This window comes from Eurypyga helias, unplaced genomic scaffold (genome assembly GCF_000690775.1).
Source record: "Eurypyga helias isolate BGI_N326 unplaced genomic scaffold, ASM69077v1 Scaffold6133, whole genome shotgun sequence".
Classification (NCBI taxonomy): domain Eukaryota; kingdom Metazoa; phylum Chordata; class Aves; order Eurypygiformes; family Eurypygidae; genus Eurypyga; species Eurypyga helias.
Window position 1 is genome coordinate 8,954 of NW_010243037.1, and position 10,903 is coordinate 19,856.

General features: G+C 40.2%; 1 protein-coding gene across 1 annotated transcript; it reads right to left on the bottom strand.

Moving 5' to 3' along the window:
- Positions 1 to 1,582: 1,582 nt before the first annotated feature.
- On the bottom strand, positions 1,583 to 5,878 carry LOC104507841 (nicotinamide phosphoribosyltransferase-like). The gene is made up of 3 exons (XM_010149260.1): positions 5,676 to 5,878; positions 5,393 to 5,527; positions 1,583 to 3,680 (listed from the first exon to the last, which is right to left on the bottom strand). Exons 1-3 carry the CDS (start codon positions 5,802 to 5,804, stop codon positions 3,567 to 3,569), a joined length of 378 nt encoding a protein of 125 aa, XP_010147562.1. The 5' UTR covers positions 5,805 to 5,878; the 3' UTR covers positions 1,583 to 3,566.
- Between the last annotated feature and the right edge of the window lie 5,025 nt (positions 5,879 to 10,903).

Genomic DNA, 10,903 nt, shown 5'->3' on the forward strand with positions numbered 1-10,903 from the left:
CTAGATGGTCTTTAAGGTCCCTTCCAACCCAAACCATTCTGTGATTCTATGATCCTTCACTCAGGTGTTTACAAATTTCACAGTTCCTGCCGTAAGCAGCTCAGCACAGATAGTACTTTATTTATTACAGTTAACATAACACTCTGCAATTTAAAGTTATGTCGAATTACAAGTGTAGTTTCTTCCAATTATGAAAATCCTGTCCAAAGGGACATAAGATGTTCTCTCTATTGAAAAACTGATACTGTTGTTTTTGACAGATATTGAACTGAAGGCTGCAACATCTTTGGTTAATTTGCTTTTAAACAAGCCTCTTTAGTAGCCTTAGAGGTAAAATTTAAATAATGAATCTTTGTTTGAGAAAGCATTATGTGAATACAAATAGAGAATAATTCCTGATATCAAATTCAATTATAAGTGCTTCATTTTTAAGCACAAACACACAAGATGCTGAAGCACATATGTGCTCATGCCCTACCAAAAAAACCCAAAACAACCCAAAAACCAACCAACAACAAAAAAAACCCTACCAACCGAAAAACCAGGCAAGCAAAACCAGAGCCTTTTCCCTTTTCTTCTCCAGAACTGAGCTGACTGTAAACTCAGACACTTAACCACAAACTGCGTGTGAGCCAGGTGAGCAGCTCTCCTGCCTTGGACTGTAATGACAGCACAGCTATGCTCCAGTGTGTGTTTGGCAACAAAGCACAGGGATGAGATCTGATGCCCAACATCACAACTTTAAGACACAGTCGGATGGTTATTATTTTCACTGCCAGAACTAAACTTTATTTCCATGTGTATTACATACTGGTATTTGATGCCAAGTACATTAACAGAGGATTTGAGTGAGGAATATTTATTCTTCACTAAACAGGTTAAGAAGGCATGTAAAAACCTATAAGAAAAAACTGTTTAAGCTTTGTTCTGATTTTGGCAAACCAAACAGTTAAGTACTCTTCTGTTCTCTCCTCAGATCTTTCAAAGTACTGAAAAAAGCACCTTTTCATAATCATGCAGCTCAAGAAAAAAATAACCTTATAAAATCCATTTCTTATGCTAAATATGGTTACAAATAAGAATATTGACACAAAACTCCCAACTCCCATTTTTAAATACAAATACTGTATTATATTATGAAATGGGGATAATTAAAATATATCAATGACTACAAATCTAGTAATTTAAAGCAAACTTAAACATGCTGTTTGCTTTCATGTGGAAGAATTAGGATACTGTACGGTTCAAGCACTGCAGTAATTTCTGTCAACTCCTTGATGCCCAGAGTGTCAAACTGTCAAACACAGAGACATGTATTCAGGTCTGAATAGCACCAGGTGGTTTTCTTTTTTTTTTTTCTCCCCTTTTCAATATATTAACATTTAATAAGATGAGGGACATGACAACTTTCTGAAAGTGACATGCACAAGTAGACAATTTTCTTCAAGTCTCCAACCAATAAGCTAAGAGCTTGAGACAATTCGGAACAATTACTGATGTATTTCATGGTACACAAGAAAACAGTGCTTCCACAGTATATCCTCACTTCTCAAGTACAAAAATATCCATTATGGGTAGTCAATAGTTATCAAAATTTTTATTGGTACAGAACGAAAGCAGCATTTACTTTATTGTTTTTTAAACCATACATCATAAAATTCCCCTAGTACACACGTGGAGGAGTGAAATAGGCTCTGTACTATTTACCTGCTACTGATCCTAGGTCCAGATTTAAAATCTTAATAGATTTTGCCAGATACAAACAATATCATTAATAGCAAAGGGAAGGCAGTTCCTCAGTGTGAAAGGTCAGCATTTAGAGTCTTACTAAAGCACTATTTTTGAAACAATACATCACTTAAATGTATACTTACATACACTACAAGTGGAAAACAAGTTTTTATTAACATGAACTATTGAGACTGGGCATAAATGTCTTAACCACAAACTCTGGAAACATTATGGGTGCTCTGATGTGGCCCTTCTTGGCGAGAGCGTAAGAATAATGAAGTATGGCTTTTCAATCTTCCTTTAAAAGCACGTTTTATAAAGTTTTGTAGGCTTAAATTGTTTTAGAGGACCCCTAACATTTTTCTGTAACATCTAATTTGAAGCAATAATTACATCAGTACACTAAGCCGTTTGCTGACAGCTGATCACCAGCGTAACACAGGAGCCGTTCGCTTTTGCTGTTGTTCTTTAAGTAAGGGAGGTACTTTTCTAGAGAGAGCCATCCTACAGTACTATCAAACGTATCAGAGGTTACTACATAGCTTCTCCAATAAAATCTTCGACAGTTTTGTTTTCCAGCAGATATTCAAATCAAACATATGCAGAGAGCAAATACAATCAGGTGCGGACCGTTCAAAAGCCTCTCGGACATACTGTTTTACAGTCACCCTCTGCAAAATAAAAGCCCCTCCTCACCCCAATGAGAGGGGGCGAGAAGGGGAAACAGGTCTGCCATTCATGTAGGAGTTTGGCTAGCATAAAGTTTTATTAAAGTTGTTAACAAAAATAGTTAAACATTTTTTACAATTTAACATCCAGTCTGACAAAAGGCAAATCAATGAAAAAAATACAAAAAAGTAAAAAAGTGCACTACCCAGTCCAGTATTTTGCTTTAAAGTCCTGTCACTTACAGTATATGAAAAATAAACCCAGAAGTGTAATTACTTTAAAATACACCGCTTCCATATTTCAGTATTTTACACATATATTCTATAGTGGAAGAGGAGATCTCTTAAAAACTTTACTCTTAAAATATTGAGGTGCATATGCCAAGCGGGATCGACTTGGCAAGTTAAGTTGCAGTAGAGAATCCTTTCAAATTTGGCATTTCATTTACATACCTTACCGTGCCAGCAAGGTGTGTAGTACCTAAGCCTTCTAGTAAGAACAGTAATTTTCTTTAATGCAGATTTACTAATACAGACAACTACAAGAAACGGTGAGGTCAGCAATTCTATGGGATCTTAAGGAGATACGAGTCCTGATTTTGTCGTCAAATGGTACAATGTCACAACAAACTTTAAGGCCATGTTTTATTTGCTGATTAATGGACAAAAGGCAATGGATTTCCCCCCCCACCAAATATTTTCTTGAAAGTCTGTGCTCATAAAAATCATGTAAAGTTGGAAAGACTTAATTATTGAAACTTTAAATATATTTTACACAATCTTGTTTGTACAAAAATACAAGTTAAATATAAACATAAAGCAATCATGATAATTTTATGTAAATCCATTTTGTGATATTCTGTTATATATAAAAAAGTTTCTCAGCTCTGTCTCATTTGTGAAAAGATCAATACCAGATTGAATCACTACTGGCAAAGGGCCCTAAAAAGCACACTTTAGCATTAAATATGTTTTACAATGCAAGTACCATTTCTTGATTTCATCTTTTTCTAAAGACTGGCAAAAGATAGGGCAGTATGTCCATAAACCAACAAATAATTTGGCTACAATGTCATAAAACACAAACACACAAATCTGTACAATAAACCCAGTAGCTATGCGGTACGTACTTGTTACACACACACATACACAGACATGGAATGAAACTTAGTGAGACGCCATTTCTAGTTCACTGTTCTTCAGCCTGGCATTTTGTCTTACTTCATCAAATGAATATGACTTCGTTACCTTCCCATTCTTAAATACTGTATGGAGGAGATCCTGCAAGAAACACCACTGTTTTAGCAAGAGCGCTGTAGCAAACGAACAAACAACACAGGTCATGCAAACTCAAAAGCAAGCACCTGACTCAAGCCTAGTAAGGATACAGCTTTAGACTGTCAACAGCCTAAATCTTTACAGCTTCTTCTGACATCTTTCACTAATGGGTAGACAGGAGAAAGGATTTAGGCCATCCTGTGCACAGACAGAAGCTTTCTGCCGAGCAGTCCCTAAAGTGTGCTGTCCACATCTGGCCAAAGTCAAAAACCACACACGCTAAATAGGCCCTGCTAGAGCAGCTAGTCAGAAAGGCAACGCTCAATCAATTAAATACAATTCAATTAGAGAGGTTTAAATGGAGTCTTTGTTTCCTCTAGGGCAGCTGTGAAAGAAGATTATAAAAAAAAAAAAAACAATCTTTCTTTGCAGATGCATTTTGTGAAGCAGTGTCTTTAGAAGTGCTCGCAAGCAGCACACTGAACGATCAGGAAGCGCAGCTTTGTGCCAAAAAGCTGGCACAGCAGCAACATCGAGCAGTCGCTACGCTTGCTGGCCTATTGCACAGCCCTGCGGTTTTAGGGGAATGGACCCACAAAAGAGTACGTTTCCCTGTCACTCCTGAGGGAGCCCCAGAACCTGTACCACACAAATAACCCTCTAACATCCCAGGACAGAAAATTTCTTAATGAATTATTTCACCTGCCAAACATGAAGGAACTATATATATTGCCTAATTTCTGAGCCAAAGACTTGTGAATTGTTCAGAAGAGATTTCTCACCATTAGGCCCCTCCCTCTCCACATACCCGTATGTTCATCACAAACATATATACATGCGTATGTGTAACTTCCAAAGTATTTTTTCACAGATCTTTGCACCCAGAGCACATTATCTAGTGTATATAACTCAGTTTGGTTTCTGTCTTGAAATTGTTCAGAGCTCCCAGTTTTACGTTCACAGCTGCGTAGAACAGTACGCCTAGTAGCACCCCTCTGCCTAGCAGCACAGAAATGTGCTTCTGTACACCACAAAACCAAAGAAACTTTCAGCTTCTAAAGCCTGAAGTGCAGTTTGACAACTTATTTTCAACTCCCTGAATTCAGGAAGAGACTCAACATACGATTAAACAATTCATTGCTTGCACATTGAAAAAGTAAGAGAGATCCAACTGAAAGCCTGATGTGGGCATAACGATTGTACTTATTTTACTGAAGTAGCATTTCATTTTGCAATTGGAAAGAATTCACAGGGAAACTGAGCTCCTGGTTTAAATTTACATCTTTGAAAACTGGGCAGCTACTCCACAAAGCATTAACACCTGAAGGAATTACTTAAAAACCTCAACGGGGAAGTGGAAACCAATTTTAGTTACATCTGTCCTTCTCCCACCCCCAACTCGGGTCAGTACTCAGATTGTGCAATACAGCCCATACAAAACTACTTGGCTAGCATATATTCTGCAACACTGAGACATTAGCTCTGGGGAAAAAGCAGCAATATTCTCTTGTTTCTGAAGACAAAGATCTCTAATTGTAAAGCCTGAACATTCTACTGGCATTCTACCATTCTGCTGTTACTGAATTTAGTGCTGGGGAAAACAAGAGTTGAACAAAAAGACAATAAAAAAATGAATTCTGAACTGAAGTTGTAGCCTGCCTTTTCTCATTCTATTTTCCATGAAGAATGATGTAATACATTTTGGAAATTCATACCTGTCCATACTCTTCAAGGTCTCCCTTGCCTTCTTCAAGCGTCACGTAGTCTCCAGTGGGTGTCCTATGCAACGATAGCCGCCCTTTCTTTGACCTTTTGTTGGGATCGGCAACTGGATCCTTGAAGACATTCACCTAAAATGAAAAGTGTTTTTTTTAGAATGCCTTAGCTGAGCTTGTATATCTAACGCAGATGGTGGCAATGTAACAGGAAATGTCAAACAGGTGTTCAAGTGGGGAAGCTTCTATGGAAAACAGTGGTAGAAGTCGTACAAAGACTTACTCCGAGACCGTTGGTCACCACGTAGCTACATTTGAAGGAACAGTTTAGGAGATCTCTGGTTAGTTTCTGCAACAAAGCTCCACCAGATCCAAAGGCAATATTCTCAATACTCCATTTATTCTTCTTCATTCCCTCCACAATCTAGTAAGAAAAAGAAAATTATGATGGAACATACTTCTAGGCCATTCCATTTTTCCATAAAAACATTATACTACTTAAACAAGATGCTTTTACAGACAATTAAACCAACTAACATTCAGTTTCCAGGAGATGTATGTAACAATTCCATCAATACTTGGCACGCTGTTTGTATTTTTATTTGTGACTCCAGCGTGGCACAGTTACAGAAAGCTTTTTCTGTACAACTGTTATCGTGCCAGCATATATACTTCCCAAACTCAGGTAGCACAGTGATGCAATGCCCAGACAATCAGAGCTCTAAGGAAAATAAAAGACTTCATTGGAGTATTTCAGAGCCTTCCGGTTTCTCAGAATTACGGGAAGACCTCAAAGCATAGCATGGACCCTGAAACAAAGCAGTCATCTTGCTCATCAGCTCCAGAAAGTTATTACCCACTTTGACCAATGACTTCAACAGAGCAGTTATGAAAAATCACATTGACTAGAACTAGATCAGCAGTTTCAAAGATGGGACATGAAAATAAATAAAGCTGCTCAAACGGTTTGCTTTGCCACCTTCTCAGACAGGTACAGATCAACATGAACTGCGCTGCTATCAACAGTCAAGTTAACACCAACTATATAATTTTCCCCCACCCTCATTCTATCCAGTCATCCTCTAGCCTGGAGTAATGGGTGTCAGTTTAGTCATGCTCATAAATGGCCCAGATTTGTTCCCCTCACCCGTTACCCTTATGACAGCCTGAAACACTGGTTATAGCCCCAAGGAGAGAGTGCTTAACTCCTATCTCCTAACCACTTTACTAACAAAAGTGGGTGAGAAAACTTCAGAGTGAGTGAAACAGCAAAATCCCATCTATCCAGAAAAAAAGGACAGTGAGAAGCAGAATGGAAGCACAAAATCTATGAGGAACAGCACAGAGTTTCAAAAATCAACATCATCGTCAGAAATCTGGTAATCTTCTGTGCGGTCTCAGCCTCCCACATACCAAAGAAGTGCCAGAGTAACACAGAACAGGACTGTTGCTGGAGCTACTGATGTCAAGCCACTTTTTTAAGGGACAGCTGAAGTTTCATTCATAAGAAGAAAAAAGAAAAGAAAAAAAAATACAATTCCCACTTCAGACAGTGGCAAACGGGTAGCTAATCAAACAAAAGAGCATACTAGTGGTTTTTTTTATCTATTAGTCAGATGCAGACTGCCCCTTCGCAGATACTCTCAGTCTGAACACCTGAGAGAGGCCAGCCAACAGGAACAGTGGGCTGCAGAGCCATAACTGTTTCAGGGTATGCTCTGAACACCTTCCCACTCCATTTCTACCAGAGATTTCCCCAGCAGAGATCTCATCAGTGAGTTTCCACCATTCTAATGGTGCCAGCTTACTCAATCACATCCAAGAAGCCAAGCGAAATGAATCTCAGGCCCTACCACCATGACTGTCATTTAAGGTAACCTCTTGGAAGCTTTGTATCCTAAATACCCCCTCCATATGCAACAGTCCTGTGGATTTTAGCAGTAGTCATCATATCCTTTCAGACAGTGACCATGCACAAAAGAAATCTGTATTTTCTGGTGATTAGGTTCTCCTGGAAGCAGTTAAAAGGGGTAGGTGGGGAAGACAAAGAATTGAAAAGAATTAAATTCTCCCTTAAGCATCTCAGAAGTAACTGAAGATGATAAAGGAAGGGTAAGAAAAAGGATTCTGTATACCCTCTCATGAGGCCCAATAGTACTGTGAGATAGCAGCCTTGACTGGGCCTGGCTACAGACTCAGCTTATTTACGCTATCTTTTGAAAATGCAAATGTAGGCAAAATCTACCTGGACTCTGAGCAAGTTCTGTCCAGATGCTGACTAAGTCTGAAGCCATGTACGTGGCAGTTTGCGTGGCAAGGTTGTGGTAGCAGGGGGGAAACTGGGGAGGGGAACAGGGGTGGCTTCTGTGAGAAGCTGCCAGAAGCATCCCCCATGTCCAACACAGCCAATGCCAGCCGTCTCCAAGACAGACCAGGTGCTGGCCAAGGCCGAGCCCGTCAGTGACGGTGGTAGCGCCGCTGGGGTAATATTTGAGAAGGGGAGAAAAAACCTGTGCAAGAGAGGAGTGAGAATATGTGAAAGAAACAACTCTGCAGACACCAATGTCGGTGAATAAGGAGAAGGTTCACCTTGAGCTAATAGCCCCGAGTTGAGTCTGTATTGCCCATGATGGTAACTGGGGAGTGATCTCCCTGTCCTTATCTCGACTCATGAGCTTTTATTCCTATTTCCTCGCCCCTGCCCAGCTAAGGAGGGCAGTGACAGAGCAGTTTTGGTGGGCTCTTGGCCTCCAGCCAGGGTCAACCCACCACATGAGGTGAACTGTTAGCCAAGCCTGAACCAACGTATTCTACTCCTTATCCAGTTTTCTGTATCAGGTCTGACACTGAACTCGGTTAAACATGCCCACAAAATGTAGCACAAACTACCTGGTACAGACAACACCCCACTGAGGCACACGATGCTTAGATCTCACGTTTGCTGATACCTGCAGGTTAACAGATGCTAATAGAAGCGTAACACAGCTGGGCCGTGGTTGCTTAACCTTCTTGCCTGGGTGAGAAGAAACATGAACCCCCTTTCAGCTAGTATTCCTGCTCTCGTTTACAGACGGTCTGCTCATCTTGTGCCACAGGCACAAGTCCTTACCTACCCTGGGTGAAGAACCGGCTTCCACCTTCCCACTCTCTCCCAAGGGATTTCCTTACTCAGACTGATCTTTGGCTGGTGAGGGGTGGAAGGGAAGGGAAATCGAGACAGCTGAAAGACAGCTCTGACTGTACCAGTGACCCGCAGCAGAGGCCCAGATAACAGCTTCCTTCAGGATGGGGAAGAGATGGCAAATAGCAGCAGTAACAGGGAAGAAAAGGGGGAGATCTGAACAACTGAAACCTCCCCCAGAGAAGAACAATACAGAAGAATTTGTCTCACACTTTCAAACCTATACAGGGAGAATAGTTCAGGTGTTGAAGTTTTGACAGGCTTCCTCTGACCATTATGAGCATGATATCAGCTGTGACTCCAGATTAGAGAATTTTCTTTGTATGAAAGTTTAAAGACATCTGGAAATTGAATGTTCAAAGAAAATCCTTTGAAAGTGTAGTATATTGTGGAGTTAGCAGATTGGAATGATTTTAAAAAGTGAAAATGCTAGAAGAAATCAGAAAAGGTTCCTTACCTGTTCTACCAGCATCCCCTATTAAAACAAAGAATTTTAAAATCCAGTTTATACTCCAAGTTGTTTTCTATATTGTTGTTTCAGCTAGTTTGGATAGTTAAGTGAGACTGACTGGCTATTAGTCATTCTAGATATTCTTACTGTACCCATTACCTCTCACCTGATCCATAACAATCAATCATGCCTGGAATCTAAGACTGACATAGGATAATTAGAATAATCACGTGCAAGGGCTATAAGACAGGGGAAAAAAAAGGATGGCCACAGCAATACTTTTGTATTTCTTCACATAACTCCTTTTTCGAAAGGTTGGGTTGGTTTTGGGGTGGGTGGGTTTTTTTAGTTGTCGGTGGTGGTTGTGTTTTTGTGGTGGTGTGGTTGGTTTTCTGTGGGTTTTGTTTCTTTGGGGGGTTTTGTTTTTTTTTTTTTTGGAGGGGGGCAGTGTTTGGTTTTGGTGTTTTGGGTTTTTGGTGGTTTTTTTTGTTTTGTTTTTTTTTTTTAAATGGCAAGCTATTAGCTAATATTCCAAAGTCAGCATGGAAAGCTTGGTTTTGCTGATACAAGAGGATAAAGAGATCCATGAAATTTAAACATGACTAAAATTAGGCTGCAAGTTTGGGGTTTTTTTTTCCTCCAACATAAATTGGTGCTGTCAAATAAGAAGTGTCTTTTTCCTTCCTTCTTGCTTCTCCCAGCTCAAAACAGCAGCTTATTTTCTCTCCTGTACTATGCTGGTGAGTACTGGCTCCTTTTTTGAGCCAATTTAATACACTAAACCAAAAAAGAAAGGATCACTTTTGACTCTGAGGTTTCTACTGTATGTGTGGGCTAAATGATTTTAACGACCAGCAGTTCAATGACCAACACTGACATGAGGTGCGCAGCACAATTACAGAGAAGGCACTAGGCAGCAGTGAGTTGTGTCTGCTCTGTATGTCTTGTGGAACTGGATCTTCAGCTCTCTTCTACTACATATTACAGGCAGACTTTTCCTCATAGTCAGTCACGATTTGATGGGGAAAATACGTAAAAAGGCAGATCATCTGAACAAAGAATTGCTCCTTCTGGCTCTTATCCTCTCCCACTAGCTGCTGGAATTATTTTCCTACTCTATTTAGAACTTGGAGAGCAATGTATTTTTTCATAGAATCACAGAACGGCTTGGGTTGGAAGGGACCTTAAAGATCATCTAGTTCCAACCCCCCTGCCATGGGCAGGGACACCTTCCACTAGACCAGGTTGCTCAAAGCCTCATCCAGCCTGGCCTTGAACACTCCAGGGATGGGGCATCCACAGCTTCTCTGGGCAACCTGTTCCAGTGCCTCACCACCCTCTCCGGGAAGAACTTTTTCCTGATATCTAATCTAAACCTCCCCATTTTCAATTTAAACCTGTTACCCCTTGTCCTGTCACTACAGGCCCTTGTAAAAAGTGCCCCCCCAGCTTCCTTGTAGGCCCCTTCAGGTACTGGAAGGCTGCAATTTCCCTCTAATGCAAATACTTTAAATACTAGTCTTAATATTTTGATTACAAACAGTGCTGTACATGGATCCTTTAATTTTGTCCAATATAACTTACAGGAAGTAACCTTTGAATTCCTTACAAGAATCAATCAACAGTCCAGTTTCTCTCCTGTCATGACTCATGAAAAACTCAACAGTATACTTTGCCTGACACAGGCATCAGTCCTGTTAAACAGTTGCTGAGAAGCAGCAGAAATTTACTAAAATAAGTCTCTTCCCCTAGTATGTGATAAGACTTTCTTAACCTCTCATGCTTCTCCCTCTCGTGCTTGTGTCCCATTAAGCACATTGGCATAGCTGTACATTCTCAAAAAGCCACACAGGACAAAATAGAATCACAGAATGGTTTG